Genomic DNA, 22,199 nt, shown 5'->3' with positions numbered 1-22,199 from the left:
ACCATGGGTTGTAGAATATTTCTGATCACTATCTCTTTCTTCCACATTGTAATGCTGCCAATTTGCCCTTGATTTTCTATGAAAATGCTACGTTCTGTATGCCTTTTTTATTTTCTAAGCTGGAAAATTTGTCTGGATTATGTATCTTGCTATTGTGTTAGACTGTCTTGTGCCCTCGTGATGCTACGTTATTTACTATAAGTGAAAAATAAGAAGCATTAAACTTTCATTAATAAATTACTCTGATGATTATGCAACATGTAAATCATATTTTTTGTGTGTTAATGTTCAATTATTCATGTCTTGGTGGATTCTGTTGGTTTACGGTAACAACACAGACGACAAATTAAGGACATGGTGGTGCCAACATATTCTTGTTAATATACTAAAAATGTTATCAATAGTGTATTTTATGATGCATTCAGCTTTTCATTACATTTATGTGATCTTGGCAGTGATGCAATTTTGTGCTGCTGCGTATCTCGTCATAAACGATCTATTCGGCGAATTAGTGTGCCATGATGTGCAGCGATGGTGATACACTTCAGAAGAGTATCAACACATAAGTGATGCATTTTCTTCACACTGCTGTCGTTGTGTGTACCGTTTCAGCAAAAGCAATGGAGACTCGGATGAATGCAGTAAACTGGGCTGATGGCAGGTAATCTTTTCTAGAACTCATATTTTATGGTCGTGCAATCTGAATTAACCAAATTCGGAGAGAGCCAGGTTGAGGTGTATGAAAGACCATCTTTTGACTGAAGTAGAACCATAATATTAGATGTCCTGTGGAAAAAGACGTCGTTGTGGAATATAAGGATTCTGGTCCACTTCCATGGTTCTATATATATATATATATATTTCAAACTATTCATAATTTTTAATCACTCATTCCATGGAGTATTACAGCTACTCGAGGAAATAGGTATCAAACCAAGTTTTTACCAAGTGCTGCTTTAGCTCACCTAGGAATCAGAATCGGAATCGAGTAAACCATGAAAGTGAGTGGCAAGTCCACAACTTCTGTAATTCTTTGTTCATTATTAATCTCATGGCTCTAATGGATTTCTTAAGCATTGCCGTCTTACATTGTACACAGATTTTCTAAAAGGCTGTTCTATTGATATCGTCATCTTATTATTTCTTTAGGCTTAGATTGGTACGACACAATGAGTTGCAATGAAGGAGCCATGATTATTGATCTACCCAGGATAAGATTTTAAACTCTAGAATCGTTTAATTTTTTAAAATCGAGCCATCTGAACTAATATCAAATTTATCAAAAATTAATTTATAAAGAAAACTAAAAAAAATTGGGCCACTGGCCATATATATATGTGGCTCCGCTGCTGATGGTTTGAACTTTTAAATTTTATGTATTCTCATTTCCCTTTCCCCCTTTTGTTTTTGAAATCTATTAACAATAAATCTATGCCTTAATGATGTGTAGAAGAAACCTGGCTGAGACATCTTAAGCATCTTCAATAATTGAAGATGACCAGGCTGCTCTACCACATTGACACGAAATTTGATTGATGGTATTCCTGGATGTGAAGCTGCATGCAGCATGTGCCACAAACTTAGTGTCATTAATGTTAGGACGTTTCATTTGGATCGATGGACTTAAAGCTGAAAATTTCAAATCTATAATAACAAGTACATCTCAGTCGTTCGAGTTCTCGTAAAATATATAGATTTTAAATCCACCACTTTACTTTTTTTACCTGTTTATTAAATGGATTTCAAATTCTAAATGGACTAATTTGAAAATAAGCATACCTATGTTATGGAGTTCTACTGACACGTATGTATTAGAAAACCTGTTTAGCTTAAGATAACAAAGCGGGGAGTGTCTGAATTGAATTTGCAATACTGTTTGCACCTGCAAATTAAGACAGCTACTGCCTACCATCAAGAGTTGAGGCTGATATCTACATGTTTGTGCCAATACCATTGTTTCAACCATCTTTAGTCGGTAAACATATTTAAAGCGTGCGCACCCAAATCTTTTGAGTCTGTTTTCTTTTTTAGATCCAACAATTGTCTCTTAGAGATTGAATCGTCATGCTTGAACTATGGTACGGTTTAAGATTAAGATATTTGAACCGCGACCTTACATTTTTAGCCAAACTATGGCATGATTAGTGATAACTCGATTCTTTGGTTTCATTTCATGTTTCTTTAGTGCAAACTAATTACCTTAAAGTGAATAAATAGGGAGTTTTGGATATTCTTTGGTGGGATGTGCTTTATGTGATGATAAAAGAGAATTCCAGAGTCGGTTTAAGTTGTAGGCTTAAAGTTACAATATCCTATCCTACAGGGGAAAACGTTGATCACACATCAAGTTTGAGAGAGACATTGTAAGTGCTCTAATTTATTTTTTTTAAAAAAAAAAATTTTCCCCTGGGTCTAGCTAGAACCCTAGTCCTTAGAAATATATTAGATTTAGGCTAATCCATATTTGAACCGAGTCGACTTGTGACATAGAAAACTCTCATAATGTTTCTCTCCATTTATAAGATTTGAACTCTGAAAATTGATGTAAGATAACGCTTGTTTCATCATGTATGATTTGGTATGAAGTCGTCTTTATTTCGTGTTGTACTAGGAGTAGTTCGGTATGATATACCAAAAATTTCGATATGTGAAAATTATATCAATATCGTACCAAATCTTGATATACTGATATATCAGTAAACCGGAATTTCAATATATATAGTATAAGTATGTATAGTATAAGTAGTATCATACCAATTATATCGAATATTTGTGATATATCGAGATGCCTGTATAATATCGATATTATGCCTTTCACACGAAAGAAAACGCGTTTGCTCAAAAAAAAAAAAAAAAAGTCATTGCAATATGGTTACATAAATTTAAGACAAAATTGTATTATATTTTAAAAATTGGTCACTTGGAGTTTTAACCTTAGTTTTCTTATTTATTTATAATTTCATTGCTTAAAACTATTATAATTTTTAAAAAAATTATAAGTACTGTTTTGGTGTTTCGGCAAATCAAAATTTTTGAAATTTTATATCGAGACTATACCAACAAACCAATATCGAAAATTTTGGTTCGGTATTTTCCCACCTCTATGCCGTACAATGCAAAGATTTATTTAGGAAAAAAAAATGAAATTTAAGAGTGATTAATGTCATACTTATTTGTGCCATACGAAAGCACAAAGTGATGCAGAGTATTTCATTCCAGCATCATTTATGTATTAAATAGTATATAATGTGTCCTCAACATTCTCTTAAATTTATTAAATCTTAATATAATAAATAATAATAATATGATATGATTGGTTAATCATTGTTAGTCAGAAGTTTGACCGTTTTGCTTTTGTACCATATATCGTTTGATTTCCGCCAAGAAATTAAAGAGCCACAGGTTAAGTCAAACTGAAATGAAGAGCCAATCCCTTTTTCTTTAATGGAGGAGCATGGTCAGTGTTTTTTCTCTTTTTAAAAAATATATTCTTTTCCTGGTTTTTCTTCAATTGTCTGAAAATGTTATCTGAGTTGAAACCTTCTTCATATCATCCTGATCCTGAATAAAAATACCTTTTACATGTAATATTACAAGGATCGTTTCATATGACTCTTGCTCCGGCTATATACGTCATATTATCATCTCACTCATGTCATCGATAAATAAATTTATCGTGGTTCGATATTTCGCAACTTTATGTTTCTAATCACCAAATATTTTCCCAGTTTTGCTAAATTTCAATAGAAGCACAATGATTTTGTTAAGATAAGGCCGTGGAACGATTTCTCAAATAATCCGTCCTGTTCCAAATATTTTGTCACAGGAAATTAGACAATTTTCGACAGATTTTGAAATTGCCTGATATTGCTGTATACTTGTCTTTATACAATGTCAATTTATCATTCAAATTCCGAATCCATATCCGGCCCAAGAAAAAATAGTAACAGATTTCGTGAAACCCATGACCCGATTATTAATTTTAATTTATTTTTTTTCATACAGTAACAATTAAATAATAGTCGGAAAACGTGTTGTCACTACCAACCTCTGTTAATAATAAATTACAAAATAAACATTTTGTATTTTTTGGAAATTCTCAACCAAAATAATTTTAGAAAATTTCAGATTAAAATTACGAGGACATGAATCACTGGGTTGTATTTAAACTTTCATAAACATTAATATTTAACGTAGATAGGATTTAACATATTTCGTCAAAAAAAAGGATTTAACATATATTACCGAACCAAAAAATATTATAATTGTTGACTACAAATTATAATGCAATCTTAAATATTTCTACCAAACATAACATGGATCATTAATCTAAATAAATACAACTTAATTTTTCAGAAACCATTCAGAAATACATGCGACATATTTTAGTGCATATCCGAGATACACAACATTTATTGTTCCCAAACTTTAAAAAATTTATATTATGATTTTAATTAAATACCATGTATAAATAAAATATTTTGAGGGATTTTATACATAAATAAGTATTAATATAACTTTTTTGCAAAATTAAATCTATGTATAGTTATATAATTTTATCACACACAAAATAAAAATAATTATGTAATAAAATCTAATGAATTAAATATGATTGATAGGATCGAGTATTGTTGAAATTATTATTTAACCGATTAAATTTACAAGAAAAATAAATGAAATTATTGCTTAAAAGTTTGTGTTCTGATTTTCTTAAATTGGAAAAGTGACTTCGAAGATTTTCAGTCATATATCGCTTTAAAAATATGGGTGTACAGGGTATTCCAGAAAAAAATATTTGTTTACTAATTTAATTATGTTTCATGGAAAATAGTTGCTTGAGGTTCTAAGATAAAAATTTTATTTGATAGAATTTTTGGATACATAATTTCTTTAATTAGATTTCTTGACAACCTTTTTGTATGGATACATAATTTCTTTAATTAGATTTCTTGACAACCTTTTTGTAAATTTTTTTTTTGAAAAAAAAAATTCTCTGAATTTAGTCGTATTTCCTCGTGTTAGATTTCTTGACAACCTTTTTGTAAATTTTTTTTTTTTGAAAAAAAAAAATTCTCTGAATTTAGTCGTATTTCCTCGCAACACGATGGAATTAACTTGAAGTAAGACATAATGAGAAGTCGAAAAATGCGGGGAACGTGGAAACGGTGGTTTGAGTCGCGGAAGATTACAAGTCCCCTTCATCTTTCAACATTCTACCTTCCTCCCACCCCACCTATACATACATATAGATATATATCGCCGCTATTTTTTTTTATTATTATTATTGATTTTTACATTAAACTGAACTACCTATGTTTTCTGCATCTTTTATTTTTAATAATATATTTATATTATATATATATATATGACTTGATTTTCTGTCGAGTCCTTGCTTCTTATTCTTCATCCAACGCGTCTCTTCATATTGTCTATATATGTATATATTTTATATTAATTAATGAACAAACAATTGTACCTTAGCATATGAATGATCTCTCTGTGCATGAGTGAGTAATAAGGTATTTTCATGCTATTCTGTGATTTGATTTATTTATTTATACGTTTTATTCAATGATTTTGCATTCTGTGGTTTTTGAATTTATGGGTATTTCGTTGGAGTGAATATTACGTTGACTGCCGTTTTATGTTGTGAATTTTTGTCCTGGAAAGAAATTTATGATTACCGTTTCTTTGCCTGTTGCCTTTGCTGCAGTGTATATTCTAGTTATGCTTCAAATTTTACATGCAATTTTTGAAAAAAAGAATGTAAGATTATTGCCCTTTTTTAGACGTTTGTTTCACAATTGTTAGGAATCTGTGTAAGGTTTGCATTGATTCTTAAATGTTATGTTAACAGTGTTAAAATGCCTGACTTGTTGGTGGATGGATCCAACGGTGACAACTCTGGGAACAAACCGGAACCACATTATGTGCAGGACAGAGAATTTTTTGATGAATTGTCCCCGAAGAGTCCCTTAAGCACCCATGGACTGCCCTTGAGTGCTCTAAGCTCCGATAGTGAATCCCTCGACCTGATCCTAGATGGCGTTGTGAACACCTCGATCGAGCAACTGTATCTCAACGTCTGCGAGATGCAAAGCTCAGACTACTCGCCATCGAGGCTTAGTTATTTGTCGTATGGTGAAGAGTCGCGAATAGATTCGGAACTACGGTACCTTGCTGGAGGAGATTATTGGGCTTCAACGGGGAAGAAACAGGATGTTGTGACATGGGAAAATGGAGGAGATACTATTCCTGAGGAGGGTAAAGGTTTAAAAGATGAAGATTTGGGAAATACGAAACGATCGCAATTGGGTTCTGCGGGTTCGATACAGGATAGTTTTATGAGCAGGGCTTTTGGCGGTAGGCCTCCAAATGGAAAGAAAGGTGTCCAGGCTTTAAGAAAGTTGGACACAGTTACCTCCATGAAAAACGAGGAAAGCCTGCCCTTTGTAGGGGCGAAATGGCGAATTGGAGGCGAGGACTATGGCGATCAAGCGGCATATCTCGGGCCTTATTTACTCAAACAGGCGAGGGACATGATAGTTTTGGGGGATAATACTCAAAGGGCTCTCGAATTATCTCTTCGAGCAATGAAGTCATTTGAGATTTCGGTAGGTTCCAAGCCTAGTTTAGATTTTGTCATGTGTCTACATGTTGTGGCTGCATTGTACTGCAGGCTGGGGAGGCACACCGAGGCTGTTCCCATTCTCGAGCGGTCTATTGAAATTCCTGTAATGGACTCGGGGATGGATCACGCACTCGCGAAATTTTCAGGATGTATGCAGTTGGGCGATACATATGCAATTCTCGGACAGCTTGAGAATTCTATACTGTTTTACACAGCAGGTCTGGAGATTCAGCGACAGGTTCTTGGAGAAAAAGACCCTCGATTTGGCGAGACTTTGAGGTATTTGGCCGAGTCCAATGTTCAAGCGATGCAATTTGATGAGGCTGAAAAGCTCTGTTTAATGGCACTTGATATTCATAAAGAGAATGGCACGCCAGCTTCGGTAGAGGAAGCAGCAGACAGGAGACTATTGGGGCTTATTTGTGATGTGAAGGGAGATTATGAAGGTGCACTCGAGCATTATGTTCTAGCAAGTATGGCCGTGGCTGCTCATGGCCACCACGCTGATGTGGCTGCAATAGACTGCAACATCGGGGATTCGTACCTATCTTTGGCTCGCTACAATGAGGCTATTTTTGCTTATCAGAAAGCTCTAAAAATTTTGAAGTCGATCAAAGGAGAAAACCATTCGTCGGTTGCTTCAGTCTTCATTCGTCTGGCTGGTTTATACAACAAGATAGGGAAGTTAAATGAATCCAAATCTAACTGCAAAAGAGCTCTTCAAATTTATGCTAAGCCAAAACCTGGCAGTGCTCCCGAAGAAATAGCCAGTGGTTTAGTTGATATTTCTGCTATATACGAATCGATGAATGAACCAAACCGTGCACTCCAGTTGCTACAGAAGGCTATAAAAGTATATGGAAATGCACCGGGGAGGCAATGCATGGTTGCAGGAATCGAAGCTCAGATGGGGGTCTTGTACTATATCCTAGGGAGTTTTTCCGAGTCTTACGCCTCATTGAAGAGTGCCATTCTAAAATTTCGTGCAACGGGAGAGAAGAAATCTGCCTTTTTTGGTGTTGCTTTAAATCAAATGGGGCTTGCTTGTGTGCGACTTTATTTGATAAACGAGGCGGCTGATTTGTTTGAAGAGGCTAGGAGCATTCTTGAGGCTGAAGCTGGACCAGATCATGCTGATACTTTAGGAGTTTACAGCAACCTTGCTGGCACATATGATGCAATGGGGAGGTAAGATGATAATAAACTACAATTTATCAGAATTTTCTTGCCTAACAATTGATTAATTTGAAATATGAAGTCAACTGATCTCAAATGGTATTGGGTTTGATTAACACAGGGTAACCGATGCTATTGAAATCTTGGAATATGTGGTTGAAATGAGAGAAGAGAAGCTTGGGACAGCTAATCCCGACGTAGAAGACGAGAAGCGGAGACTGGCCGAGTTGTTAAAAGAAGCCGGTACGGTGAGAACCAGAAAATCAAGATCACTTGAAGCTTTACTTGTCAATAATTCCTACAACATCAGAAATTATGACATTGATGTGTCATGAAATTATTTTTATGGTTGATTTTTGGTTTTTGATTACCTTTCATTTGTTTGTCAACTGGCATTGTGGTGTACAATAAAGCCAGATCATCAATAAATGAGATGTGCTGTTTGTATTTGTAATCTTTTTGGTTTTGAAATATAAGTAGTTCTATTTTCATATCTTCAGGTCTAATAAAGCAATGGTGGGATTTCATTTTCTTTTATTGTTGCAACTTACTAGTTATTTTCCTCGAACACACGAAACCAAATTTATTTCCACTCTTCATCATATGATTTAACATAGGACTTGTAATAAAAGCAAGCGTGTGTACTCCAGCAACTAGACTTACCGCACTTGGATATTGGAATGTATATATTTTTTCACACATTTATATTTTTTAAGGATAAAGTCCAAATAATTGAAATGAAAAGAAAGGAGACCCTAATTTTACAGCCCAATGTCCTGATCTACAAATAGTGGGCTAATTAATTAACTGAGCCTAAGGCAACCCTTCATCCTCCAGTTGGACCTCCAGAATTAAGTTTTGATAAAGGCAAAGGCCCATGTCTGGGACAAGTCAGCCTACGAATTGGCCCATCAAGCCTTTACTATGTCTGGTTTTAGCGTTTGTCCGATTTATTTATATTTTTAAGATTAAGATGAATGTTTATGTTATTCTTCGATATTACTAAGTAAATATTTAATATCAAGTTTTATTATGTTTTTTTTAATTAAAAAAAATTACGAGTTGAGTAGGTATCTTCTAAGAAGGTATCATAGATATTTATTCGTGAGACGGACCAACCATGCTCATATTTACAATAAAAAGTAATATTTTTGGCATAAAAAATAATATTTTTTCATGAGTTATCCAAGTAGAATATCCGTCACACAAAATTGACTAATAAAACTGTCTCGTAAGAGTTTTTGTGTTACGAGCTCTCACTAAATTAGAAAAAGAAAACACTTCTATAAAAATTAAAAACCTCCAATATATAAATTAAAAAGAAGTACAATATTGAAGCTTAATTGTTATAGTTTTAGGACAAAACAAAAGAAAAGAAATACATGCAGGGATCCAAGAGAATGGGTTTGAAGTTCAAACAGAAAGAGATGGTGAAAGGCTAAAGTCAAGTCCCCAGAGCTCAAAAGTCCCATTAATGAAGTCATAGTAACCACCCTTGAGTGCCAATGTCTTATTCACCAAACCATCTCTCACAAATGGATATGACAGAAGATTTCCAAGTGATACATTCACTGCCTCCTGCATTATTTATTATCGAATATTCTTATTTTCTTCTCAAATTCATTCAAATTGTGTGTGTGTGTGTGTGTGAATAAATATGGAACCTTTTCACATAAGACGCATTGATCTCCAAAAGGTTTCTCCCCACACTGAGCTATCACCTTCTTCTTCGCAGGTAAACAAATTTTCACCCAGTCTTCTATGAAATCACTGAATATAATAATAATAATAATACACACACCATCAATTTAATATTACAATATTTTGTAAAGTAATATCTATCCGACGATATTGCAATTTTTCCTAAAGTAAAACGACTTGATTAATAATCATTACGTGTTAGAAGATCCATCGAGCGCAAAAGACATGAGCCCCTTGATTCCTCCACAAGCACTGTGCCCAATCACTACTATTTCTTGAACCTATCGAAAGAAATTATTAACTTTTCTGAATTTAAATACAACTTTTTGGATCATAATTTAAGTTTTGAGACGAGATCTCATGATCGAGACTCGATTGTGACAATGCCCTCGTTCGACTAAAAAGAATTTAATAAAAAGTTGTGAATTTTAGGTGTGGTCAAATTTTATTACCTTGAGGTGCAGCACAGCGTACTCAATTGCAGACCCAACTCCGGCGTACTTGGTCTGTTTTCAATCATACGATATTTTTAGAAACTATTAGGTAAAAAAATTATAGGTCTGTTTCCAAAAAATAATTAAGTCAACCTTATCGTATGGAGGCACCATGTTGGCAATATTCCTGACCACGAATGCGTCCCCAGGTTGGAAGTTCAGCACGTGCGATGGACACACGCGTGAGTCCGAGCATGCAAATACCATAAACTGTACTCGTTCAAAAGTGGAAGAATCGTCGAGCATCAATAATAACCCAACTCAAATTATTTAAATAAATTTTAAAAAATATATATAATTAACAATATTGTACCTTGGGACTCTGGCCTTTGGCGAGTTCACCATATAATCCTGGTTGTTTGCTAAATTCATCGGACATAAAATAATATAAAAAGATGTCAGGATCGTAAATCCTTATAAGTTTACAAAAACATTGTAATAATTTTTACAGAACAAATTTCTGTCTTAAATTATTATATAAAATTAGATCACTACCATGATCAATTTATAGTTTCACATTATATATATTATACTCCGATTTATAGGATAAGAGGAGAAAATGTAAGAAATTTCAAATTTTAATGCGTACGAGACCAGGTTATTTGAAAAAATAAATTAAAAATCGTAATAAAACATGAAATGTACTAATATTTGACTTACTCATATTTTTCTTTCTTAAAAGTGATGAATCCAGTCTTCAGCCTCTCCACGGAAGCGGAAACAGAAGGGCCGCCGTTAGCTGTTTGCAACTCGGCCGTGACTTCACTAATTTTAGCGGCGGCCACGGGTCCAAGTTCTCCCTTCTCACTACATTAAGTAATTAACCCAAATTCCGATCGACTTAGAATTTAATTCTTCGGGAAAATGACTACAGCTAAATTGATTAATACCATGAAAGTACACACCTCAGAAGCTTTTGAAGTGCAGCAATGGCTTCCTCGTAAGAGCCCTTCTCCATGTCTTCTTTCTGCAATAAATTTTACCAATGCTTAATTTAATTAATTTGAAGTGGGAAAATTTATATATATAACATAAAGTTATAGTAAAAAAACATGCTTATCCTTTTTTAAAATTTTAAATTGCATTATTATTATTTTTTTGAGAACGTATGTTTACATAATATAAATATACTATTCTATAGACAAAGTTTTACGTTTTATTAATAATATATTATGCATGCATATTTGACACCTGTAAATCCTGTTTTTCGTATTTTGGTTTTTTCATGTGAAGGAGTTCACCTACAAAATATTGGAAGCAACAAGCGAGAATCACGAGTCCCATTAATTTTATATTAAAAAGTATTAATTAATTGTTTCACATTTTCCGTTCAGTTGATAATACAAAATTTACGTGCCATACTCATATTTGTTAACGAAATATTATATACACCACAAAACTTTAAATTATGATTTCGAATGAGCTTTAATATAATTGAGGGATGGAGATGAGAACCAAAAGTGGGTGGATGACAGGCGCCGGGGCAGCGAACACGGGCTCGTTTCGAATGAGGCTGGGTAGAGCGGCAGCGGGGGAATCAAGCCTTGCGGAGGCGACGGGGCGGAATGCAGCTGCGACGGGTCTGGATAATTGGGCAGATGGAGTAAGTAGGTAACTGTTTAAACTTATGGTCGACATTGCGCAATTGGCTGTGGGATTCAGTCCCTTTATAATTTCGTTTACAGAGACGAATAATTAATTAATTAATTTAATTAATCCATAAAAAAATATAAAATATTTTTAGAAAGGTGAAGTGGCAAATGGGATAATGAAAGCGAAAGGTGGGAAGCTTAGCTTCTACACTCGAAGATCAGGTTTGAATGTTGGAGATTCAATTTTCGACTCTTGAAATAAGGAAAATAAAATAAAATTGGTGGAGACCTCGATATAATATTTTTTTATATAAAATCTTTATATCTAAACTTCCCGAGGTAAATTAAAACGCACAGTGAATAAGAGTTATAAAATTGTTCGACGAGAATTTTTTTAAAAAAAATAATATTTTAGGATTTTAACATTATTTTCTTTTAAAGTTGTATACCGTATCGTACCAAAATATATATGAGTCCAAACGTAACGAGCTGACAAATTATTAGTTATTTATTTGATTGAAAAAACATATGTAGATGCGGAGAAGATGCACGATGAATGGTTACAGGATGATAAAGATAAGCCTACCTCCAAAAACTTGGTCCAAATGTTCGCTTACTTTATCCTTTTCGGATATCGTAAATTAAATTTTGGGAATTTAAATTAATAAAATAAAATTTGTTTGGTTTCTTTTAGGGGTATATATTCTTGAGAAAATCCATGGAGTTGAGTTGATCGTATTTGCGCCACTTTATTTTAAGATGATATATCTACCCTGATATATAAAATTGAAAGACTAATTAAATTAGGGGCAACAACTGTATATGCAAATGACTAATTTTGGCCAAGGATCTTTGGTCTAGATGCACGACTATAATAAAAAAAATTGCGAGTTTTGTGGAGGAGCGCGACTACCTGCGAGTTTTTTAACTGTGGTGAACATTGTATGTTCATCATGAATCCAAGGAGGATATATCATCTTGTGCACGCCGCGGACTGATATCCTGTCTGAATTACTCAACCAGTGAGTATATTAATTACTTGGAAAGTTGTAAATCGAAGAGGAAAATATTATGTGTGTGCGTAAGAAATAATGTTGGCGGGTTTATATATATATATATATATATTTCAAGCGCTGGGCGATCGAGCTGTTTCAATATGTCAACATTATTTTGTCACACTATCGACATGACACGCACACATCACATAACAAAACTATTTGATATAGCATGCATTTGGCATCAACTTGTAGTTTTAGGTTGGTCATATATATGGAAACATCTACTTTTCACATAGTATATATTATATGCCATAGGATGTAATATTGAAATATACAAGTAATGTATGAATTTCAAATTCATTTTATTTAATGGCTCCGTATTTCAAGATTGGTCTAATTTGAAATTATTTCTCAGATTAAATCTCTCCAGCTAAATTAAAACCAATCTGTCCAAGACATAATAAGAATTTATCACCATTTTCATATGTAATGATACACACGAAAATTCACATGAGATCATCGTATTACGAATTGATTTTATAAGACGAGTCTTTAACCTTACTCGACTATAAAAAAAAAATATTAATTTTTATGTTAAAAATTTTAATTTTCATTGTAAATATGGACTGAGTTGGCCCGTCTCACAAACAAAAATTCGTGAAACAGTCTCATAGAAGACCTAATCTATTTTCTTTTTATTTTTGTATTTTTAACCTTGAGAACTCGCATCCGCTGTCTTTTGGTGAAATCTTGATAAACTCAAATGGTCAATTTATTATGTGAAATACTCAAAACTAGGATGTCAAAGACAGGGAGAGATTGAGACCTGATCTATTATTTATTACATAATAATTCTAAAATATTTGCTCCAATATTTATTTATTTATACATTATAAATAAACATCTATCTTTAGTGAAAAAATAAAACAAATTTATGCAACACATGCTCACATACTTGTTTTCAGAAAGTTATCTTTCTACATGTCGAGCAGAAGATATATATTTGATGTTATTTTCAGCACCAAATAAAATTCAATATCATATAATATATAAAGTTGATTCGATTATGCTTTATCGTTACAAATAGGTTTTACTTACAATTGTGCTATCAAGGAGAGACTCGCATACAAATGGATGAATTCTACAGCTTCTTTTTTCACAACCCTAAAATTGGGCTGGAGTTAATACAATATGTACTATGTATGTTTTGGACATCGTCTAAATATTGTTAGTAGATAACTTAAAACTTGACGGTCGTTCTTGTTTTTTTGTTGCCTACAGTTAAGAGGTTAACCCTTTTAATAGATAGATTGCCACAAATTTAATTCCACTTATTTCAAGATATTTTCATCACAATAATCTTTATATGTGAGACGGGTCAACCTTACCAATATTCACAATAAAAAATAATATTCGTAGCATAAAAAATAATATATATATATATATATATATATATATATATATATATATATATATATATATATATATATATATATGAGTAGGTAAACTGTGAGACGGTCTCACGAATCTTTATCTGTGAGACGGGTCAACCCTACCGATATTAATAATATATATATACACGATCTCATGAATCTTTATGTGTGAGACGGATCAATCCTACCGATACTCACAATAAAAGTAATATTTTTAGCACAAAAAATAATTTTTTTTCATGGATGACCCAAATAAAAGATCTGTCTCACAAAATACGACTCGTGAGACCGTCTCACATAAGTTTTTGCCTATATATCGGAAAGCCATAATTTATAGAGTAGGTCTCTTCTGAGACGGTCTCACGAATTTTTATTTGTGAGACGGGTCAACCGTACCGATATTCACAATAAAAAATAATACTCTTAGCATAAAAAGTAATACTTTTTCATTGATTATCCAAATAAGATATATGTTTCAAAAAATAGGACCCGTAAAACCGTCTCACACAAATTTTTTTCCTAATTTATATGAAACTTTAGCCAAAACTATGTATACATTTTCTACTTCAATAGTAATGCACAAAGAAAAAACAAAGTAATTAATAAAAAAGTCCTCGAATGATTATTAAAGTAGAATATTAAACCTCACGTAAGTATCATTTACACTGTATTAACAAGTTGGTTTCGATCTTCAACACTCAAAAGTCAAAAAGGAAGAGATAATTAAACCCTTAAAAAGACAAAATTAATTAATGCATGAATCTTTACATACTAATAAAGTAATGCATCGCCATCCATAACACTTAGTACCATTATTTTTGACCAAACAGCCACCAAAAATCCTAATTATTCATATTCCTGTTATACTCACTGTTTTAAATAGCCACCAAAAATCCCAATTATTCATATTCCTATTATATTCACTATTTTAAGTATGCAGAGAATAATAGTATTAATCGATTTACCCCAAACAATATCACATTTATATGCTTCTCTTAAAACTTTTTTTTGACGAAGATGAAATCCGTAACTGTCATTTTTTGATATATATTAATGCATATGAATCATGTTATTCAGGTAAAACCGTATAATACAAATCTTCAGCTCTATCGAGAAAATGTCGTATGATTGGTTATTACCACATAATGAGATTTACAAATAAACAAACTACAAAAAAGTTACCTTTTGGTATTATTTTTTCCTTTTCAAATCGAGCCCCCGGACAATATATACTTATTCAACCTTTGATGGAATAAACCCTTTTCTCCTCGAATATTAGCTTTCTATCTCAAATATACCTACCCCCAGCCCCCGCTCGCTATACATTTCTTTGAAAGCAAAGTGGGCAAAAAAAAAAAAACCTCATAAATGTTGTTCTCGAGTTGGATATGTGTGGCCCAACAACCATTTGCCAACCACCTTTATCAGTAAATGCTATATTTATGATATAATAAAAATTGAAGAATTATAAATATTTAATTTTGTACAAGTAAAATAACCCAGTGAATTTATGTAGGAGCAGGATATATAGGCAGTAAACAAGTTTCTAGCTCACATCTAAATTAATTAAATTTCAAGTTCCAGCGAGCTGTTAATTGCTAGTGCCTAGTTGATTAGAGTCAAAGTTAAGTGCAACTAAAGACATAATATATTGTCTTATATATATATATATATATATATATATATATATATATATATAATCAAATTATTTCTTTTATGACAACCTCATTAATAATCAAACAAGCGTCTGCATTCAACAGCGTAAAAAAAATCCCCAAATTGTTTTAACTAAAACGTATGAAAATCCATGATCATCGTCGTTATTGGACAAACCATAACGTAGATTTACGGATACAACGTAAATCTATGTATCTATATGTTTACTAAAATCTAATATTTAATAAAAACTGATGGGTTGGAAATTGTATAAACAAAAGGAGTATTATATTATATTAGATTAATGACAAATTAAGAAAACAAGCAACAGCGGAATGGGTGAACTAATCTGCCGAAAACCAGAGCAGTTCTAGAAGCGCGGCGAACTTCTTCGCAAGCCGTTGGCACTAGCGAAAAACCCTACGAGATCCGGCCTGTACGGTAAGTATGATTTCCTCCGATCGTTTTCCTTCTTTGCTCTGTTCTGCACGTAGAGTGCCTCGTGAGCTGACGGTGGACCCGCCGTGCTGGAAGAGGCGGCGGCTATCTTTTCAGTAGATTTTCTCGAGTTTTCTGTTCTGTCTCGTTTTTCATCACGGTGCTTGGGAGTCATGAAGACGAGAGAGTCCTTTCCTTCGCTATTGCTCCGCCGCAAGAACTCGGGGAGCTTCCACCGTTTCGACGCCGACCCGGTGGATTTGCTCTTCTTGCACCGGCTTGGGGACGGGGTTTCGGGGACTTTTGGCCTCCACACGCAATAAGTTCCCGCTTGTATGCTCTCCAATTCATCGGCTTCCGACGACGAACACGAAGCCGGATCACGGTCGTTCTCATCTCTCCTAGTTTCCTCCAAAAGCTTGCTCAACGGGACTTTGATACACTCCACCTCAGCTGAGGGTTCTAACCGTCTGTTTTCGTTACTCATGCTTGAATCGCCGTAGCTCAGCAACAGATCGCGGCGGAACACCGGGAAAACTGGGCCGATTTGGCCATGGTAGAAAAATTCATCTGCTAAAACTTCGGTTTCTTCACGTGCCAAAACGAACTCAAATTCATCGTCGGTGGTGTCTCCGTTCTCCCCAGCAACTTTTCCTCCGATTTCAGCCAACCTTTCGGAAGAATAACTGTTAAAGCTAGGGCACGTGTATGTATCTTCTGGGCCGTTCTCCATCATATGGGATCCTTAAAAGTCACACACAGATGTTAGAAATAGGTTTTCGAAGAACGTTGCAAAAAAATATGGAGGATGAAGATGAAGAGTTTGGTGGAGATATGCTGGGAAATGAGGCAGTCTCATTGCGTTCTTTTATAAGGAAACCAACCATCGGAAACTAGTCAAACGTAAGAAAACATAAATAAATTTGTAGAATTAATTTACGGGAAAATTAAATTTTTTATTTTGTATATTTACATTTTTATGATTTTCATGATTGTTGTATCGAATTTCAGTATTATTTATATAATTTTTTTGTAATTTTAATATTTTTTTCTATCTACCAAAAAATGATTATTAAAATTTGAAAAATGCGGGTTTTCTTAATTTAATTTGTATAGTATACTAAGGGTTCGCTTGGTCTGTATGATGTGATAATTGAATGATTAATAATTTGATTGATAAATGATTGATATGATAAGATATATAATGTATGGTGTGAAATTAGTGAGATGGATAAAATCATGATAAATCTGTTAATAACCGAAATACCCTTCATCTTAATATTTAATTTATTTCTCATTATCGTTTCTTCCTCCCAAACCTATAGCCTGTTTTCCGAAAAATCACACGCCAATTGTAAACCCTTTCCTTTTTTTTCGTCCCTGAAGATTGAAAACCGAGGTGAGCTCCGTGAAAGATCTGAAGCGAATAGCCAACACAAACCTTGTGTGAAGCCCTGTGCGTCGATAAATCAGACCCGAAAACACCCCCTGATTCAGAAATCTATCCGGTTGCTTCACAAACTGAGACAGTTCCTTCCACCACATACGCATCCAGCGCGGAAAACATAGCTCGTTGCTCGAAAACTGGACTAAAAAGTATCCGAATACATGGAAAACCAGTATAAATGAGAGCGATTAGGGTGCTTCTTTAGCCCACAACCTTTCCATTGGATCAAGTTGGAGCCCGAATGAAGGAACAATCTGCACAAGAATGTTGAGTTTCAACTCATCAAATTATTCAGATATCTCTGTGTCTGTTTCAGCGGAGGAGGATGCTAAGTTTGATGCTGCGAATTTCACAACTCAAACACATGAGCAAGAAACACAAATTCCCCTTGTTATGCTGGAGAAATGGCTGTTTGATGATGCAGCACCGCAAGGGCAGGAAGCTGATTTCATGGACTTGGCTTTGGGGGAAACTACCGAAGAAATTAGAACAATGACGTAAAGAAGACTCAGTTGCAATTTTAATATTTGAAATCAGGGGTATTTTGGTCATTACTCTTCTTTGGTGTAGTTTGATAGTTTTTATCCTTCTTCCATGTGAGGATTTCTTCTCCAACACAAACAGTAAAATTGTCACAGAAGTAGTCAATGTCAAGTTTAATAATCAAAGCAAACAAAATTTTAATAAATTATCCCACCTTAATACTACTTACCAAACTGGGCCTAAGGGTATGTTTAGTATGAGTGATAAGCCTATGTTTGTCTCATTTTCTATTGATCCAATTAATCAAGAAGGTCATGATAAAAAAACTATTGGGGTGAAAAGACATCTCATTTTTTTGGGAGGATTGATAATTCAATTCCTAAAATATAAAATGAATTATCATTTTACCCACAATTGATGGTTTATATTTTTTTTATTTACACACATATCACATAAATAATTTCATAACGAAACTAAATAAAATTTTAAAAATAGAGAAAAAAAATAATTAGAAATCCACTATAATCCTCTACGTTTAAAAAAATAGAGAAAAAATTGAGATAAAATGTAAAATCATATTAATTTTTATTAAAAAAATAAATTATCACATAAATACATAATCTATAATTTAAATTTTTATAAAATATTTATTTATTAATAGCTGATCACATGATTTTTAAAACATTACTACAAATATCATTTTATATACTCAAATTGTTATCAATATTAGTTTAAAGTATTTTTGTCTCCACAACAAAAAATGTAAAATTTATCATACTCATTAAAATCTTACCTAACAAAACATAAGGGTCACTTTGAATACATTACAGCTTTCGAAAATGACTTTATTAAATGGAGATTTTTTAATTTTTTTAAAAACAAATTAAGGTTATTTTTTCAAATGAAATAATAAACAATAAAATTCGAGGTTGAAATTCACAAAGTTATAAAATATGCAATTTTAATTTAAGATAGCTGATTTGATATTAAATTTAAAAATATTTTTTACGAAACAATAATAAATTTGTGGTTCAATACCAATAAGGATGATAGTAAATACTAATTCAATTTAAATAAATAACTTGTGTTTGGGTAGCAGTTTTTGGTCAATCATTGAGCAAGCATTGAGTTTTTAACTTTTCCGATCTTACTCATCGAAAATATAATCATGGCATCAGTAAAATCAAAATAAGTGACAAAATAATTCTCAAGTTCTTAACTGTAACTTCAGGATCTTTGTAGAAATTTTGTCTATTCTCTTAATAAAAGTTTTGATTTACTAAGTTTAGAAGTGAGGTTAGTGGTAATAGATTGTGCTCCATGTGTAGCATTTTGTCCACCATATTTGATGTTCTATTCATTTTAAATTTAATTTTAAAAAGTTCTAATATTAAATAAAATCAATGAGGCTGATGAGACTGTTTATATGGTATATTTTAAATAATCATAATATATTGTTAACATTTTCTTGTAATTGTCTAATTTAAGTCTAAGATCTAAAACAAAAAAAAAAAAAACATAGAGATATTTCTGGAATTTCTATAAAATAAAAATTCTCGTTTTGCTTTCATGAAATTAACATTTTCATTAAAAATATATGTAAGTTTTCAACAATTTGTTAAAATTAAATAAAAGTCGGATAATAAACACCAAATAATTGGTAACTGATATCATTAAACACTTTTAAATGTTTCCCAAATACTAGTGCATATATATATCCCATAAATTTGGACAAAAAAAATCACGAGCTTGAACTTCTTGATAAAATATGTACATAATAAATCTTTATATTCAAAAGACGATAACAACAATTCATACATTAAATTATAATGTATGAACGTCCGAAATCGTTTAGGCCTTATAAAATTGATTTTGCAAAATTTTCCTAATTATTTTATAATTTAGAGATGTGTTCATAGGTAATAATTTTTTGTCCTAATTGACTTACTATGAAATTATAAATTTTCTGATCATCTCGAGCACACAAATAAAAAATATTACATATGCACCTAGTGTGAAAAAATTTATCACCTAGCTATGGTTTATATTTTAATAAGATCGCTGTTACTAGCAGTGTGTACACTAACATCATCAAGGAATCGGAAAAACTTGATAAATTAAATTATATTATTCCGTTTATACTTCATACTTATTTAAACGGTTCATTCCATCTTACATGTAAGAGCACTATCCCATGATAGAATCAAGGGCCTAAATTTAGCCACATATACATGGAGTCCACTAATTTTTTTAAAATCACATATATATGTGAATCTAGTCCATCCAAATCATATGGAACAGTACCTCATATGTAGCATCGAATCTACCTTTTAAACCAACAAGCTATTTTCTTTCCATTTTGAAAAATTGGGTGTTTTTGCTTTATTTACCCTTTTTATTTTTTCTTAGATGAATTTAAATGTGTAATATAAGCTTTATTCTTAGAGAGTATCGATGTCAAGTAAGTAATATTCAATGAGTTTGTGGTTTCGGCGTAAAAAACAAACAAAAAAAATCAAATTACTGTGTGGAAATCAAACTTTAGCTATATGACTGAAATCCAAAATATATCAATTTACTTAACTAAAATTGCAATTTTCATGCTAAACTTACTATGCGTATATGTATATATATATTCGATGAAATTTTTTAAATTAATTTATTATTTTTTGAAGAGTGTAATGCGATTCAACGAAGATAAACAGAACAGAGGATCACTCGTTCACGGAATCATCTTGCTCACAGAGAAGTTCATTTTTGAGTGTGGGCGATGGAGAGTGACCCAGACGGCGAAACATTACTATAATCACTTGTAAGGCATGTAAAGAACATGGAAATCACAAATTTAAGCAATGATATACTTTCTTCTGTTTCAATTTGGTTTTGTTTATTTCTGTAAAATAACTGCATATACGTGTTCTTTTCTAATATATCAGTGTCATGTCTGTTTGATATTTATTTTCACCTTAGAACATGTTGTATTGAAGATGAGATGCCGGGACAACAAGATGAAACAAAAGATTTATGGGATACTCGACTCCCTCGAGCACACCACCTTTTACGGCTGCTCAAAACTAAACAAATTTCCCTCTATGTACTGCCAATATACTGAGACAAGCTTTGTACTGTAACGTCGGAAGAATGGTCGAAAAACCACATAGAAGACTAAAAATGGTCCAAAGTCCTTACACAGACCGCAGAAAATGTATTCAGGGGAGGCCAGGGGATCATTTCTAATATTAAGAGGGCCAAATTCATTCAAGAATCAAGTTTTTCTATTTGATGGGCGATATCCTGTACACAGAATTTATCGAAAAATCAGACGAAGTTACCGAGTCAAATCGCTCAGAACTTCTAAAAAAGAAAGGATCGGACAAACAAAGGGAAGCAGCTTGAATGAATCCGGCTTAGAAGCAAAGGGAAGCTGTCTTGAATGAATCCTCAACATAAAATCAAAGTTATGTTAAAATAATCAATGAACTATTTAGAATAATATATAAAATTATAATCTTGTAATTCACTCCTCTCTCAGGATAATATAAAATTTATATCGCTAGCTGTAGTCAAGATTCACAGATCACTAAAATATGATTTTCCAACCCCATATCCATACTGCACCAAGAATGCAATTTATATAAAAACACACTATTTGCGCATTGAAAACGGATAGCTGTTTAGGGAGATTTGGAGATCTCATCGGGCATTTGAGTTTCGAAATTAATGTCCGTTTTCTGTGTCTGTGTGATCTCTGCAACCAAGAATTTCCATTTCAAGTATCGGAGATCCTTCAGATATACGCGACACGTCGCCGTTCATCGGAATCCAGGATTTTCTTAAGCCAATTAAAACTGGATAAAATCGAACCTATTCCTCCTCCAGCTGCAGCTGCACCCTGATCAGGCGAGCATATACATATTTTCTCATTTATTTTTGTTGGATATAATAATTGATACTTTGGAGTAGCTTGCTAAAATTGGTTCCATTTTTATAATTCGAATCATATTACATGTTTTGGTTCAAGACCTTGATTTTTTTTAGTTCGGATTCGGTTTCGAATTCATATTCTAAATTAATAGAGGTGTTATGATAATTTGGATTGAACATAAATCCGAAATCCGAACCCATATATAATAATTTGGTTTTTTGTGTC

General features: G+C 32.8%; 3 protein-coding genes across 3 annotated transcripts; 1 reads left to right on the top strand and 2 right to left on the bottom strand.

Annotated features, from left to right (window-relative positions):
- Positions 1 to 5,381: 5,381 nt before the first annotated feature.
- On the top strand, positions 5,382 to 8,344 carry LOC140826533 (protein KINESIN LIGHT CHAIN-RELATED 2-like). The gene is made up of 3 exons (XM_073188913.1): positions 5,382 to 5,519; positions 5,858 to 7,819; positions 7,929 to 8,344. The coding sequence occupies exons 2-3, from the start codon at positions 5,865 to 5,867 to the stop codon at positions 8,140 to 8,142; spliced, it is 2,169 nt and encodes a 722-aa protein (XP_073045014.1). The 5' UTR covers positions 5,382 to 5,519; positions 5,858 to 5,864; the 3' UTR covers positions 8,143 to 8,344.
- A 744-nt stretch (positions 8,345 to 9,088) lies between these two features.
- LOC140826532 (carbonic anhydrase 2-like) lies at positions 9,089 to 11,677 on the bottom strand. The gene is made up of 9 exons (XM_073188912.1): positions 11,458 to 11,677; positions 10,908 to 10,969; positions 10,663 to 10,809; positions 10,316 to 10,364; positions 10,096 to 10,212; positions 9,961 to 10,014; positions 9,704 to 9,789; positions 9,472 to 9,577; positions 9,089 to 9,385 (listed from the first exon to the last, which is right to left on the bottom strand). The coding sequence occupies exons 1-9, from the start codon at positions 11,638 to 11,640 to the stop codon at positions 9,221 to 9,223; spliced, it is 969 nt and encodes a 322-aa protein (XP_073045013.1). The 5' UTR covers positions 11,641 to 11,677; the 3' UTR covers positions 9,089 to 9,220.
- A 4,150-nt stretch (positions 11,678 to 15,827) lies between these two features.
- Positions 15,828 to 17,052, bottom strand: LOC140828270 (uncharacterized). Its single transcript, XM_073191256.1, has one exon. It carries the CDS (start codon positions 16,853 to 16,855, stop codon positions 16,052 to 16,054), a length of 804 nt encoding a protein of 267 aa, XP_073047357.1. The 5' UTR covers positions 16,856 to 17,052; the 3' UTR covers positions 15,828 to 16,051.
- Between the last annotated feature and the right edge of the window lie 5,147 nt (positions 17,053 to 22,199).

The sequence above is a fragment of the Primulina eburnea genome, chromosome 3 (genome assembly GCF_022965805.1).
Source record: "Primulina eburnea isolate SZY01 chromosome 3, ASM2296580v1, whole genome shotgun sequence".
Classification (NCBI taxonomy): Eukaryota; Viridiplantae; Streptophyta; class Magnoliopsida; order Lamiales; family Gesneriaceae; genus Primulina; species Primulina eburnea.
This window is presented reverse-complemented; position numbering and strand designations above follow the sequence as displayed.

What these genes read in the sequence shown, in the direction of transcription:
- LOC140826533 (XM_073188913.1), top strand. Translation starts at nt 5,865, where the DNA reads ATGCCTGACTTGTTGGTGGATGGATCCAACGGTGACAACTCTGGGAAC. An exon ending in ACATATGATGCAATGGGGAG is followed by an intron (nt 7,820 to 7,928) that starts GTAAGATGATAA and finishes TGATTAACACAG; the next exon opens with GGTAACCGATGCTATTGAAA.
- LOC140826532 (XM_073188912.1), bottom strand. Translation starts at nt 11,640, where the DNA reads ATGTCGACCATAAGTTTAAACAGTTACCTACTTACTCCATCTGCCCAA. An exon ending in CCAAAGGCCAGAGTCCCAAG is followed by an intron (nt 10,213 to 10,315) that starts GTACAATATTGT and finishes GAACGAGTACAG; the next exon opens with TTTATGGTATTTGCATGCTC. An exon ending in ACGCTGTGCTGCACCTCAAG is followed by an intron (nt 9,790 to 9,960) that starts GTAATAAAATTT and finishes TTCTTTCGATAG; the next exon opens with GTTCAAGAAATAGTAGTGAT.
- LOC140828270 (XM_073191256.1), bottom strand. Translation starts at nt 16,855, where the DNA reads ATGATGGAGAACGGCCCAGAAGATACATACACGTGCCCTAGCTTTAAC.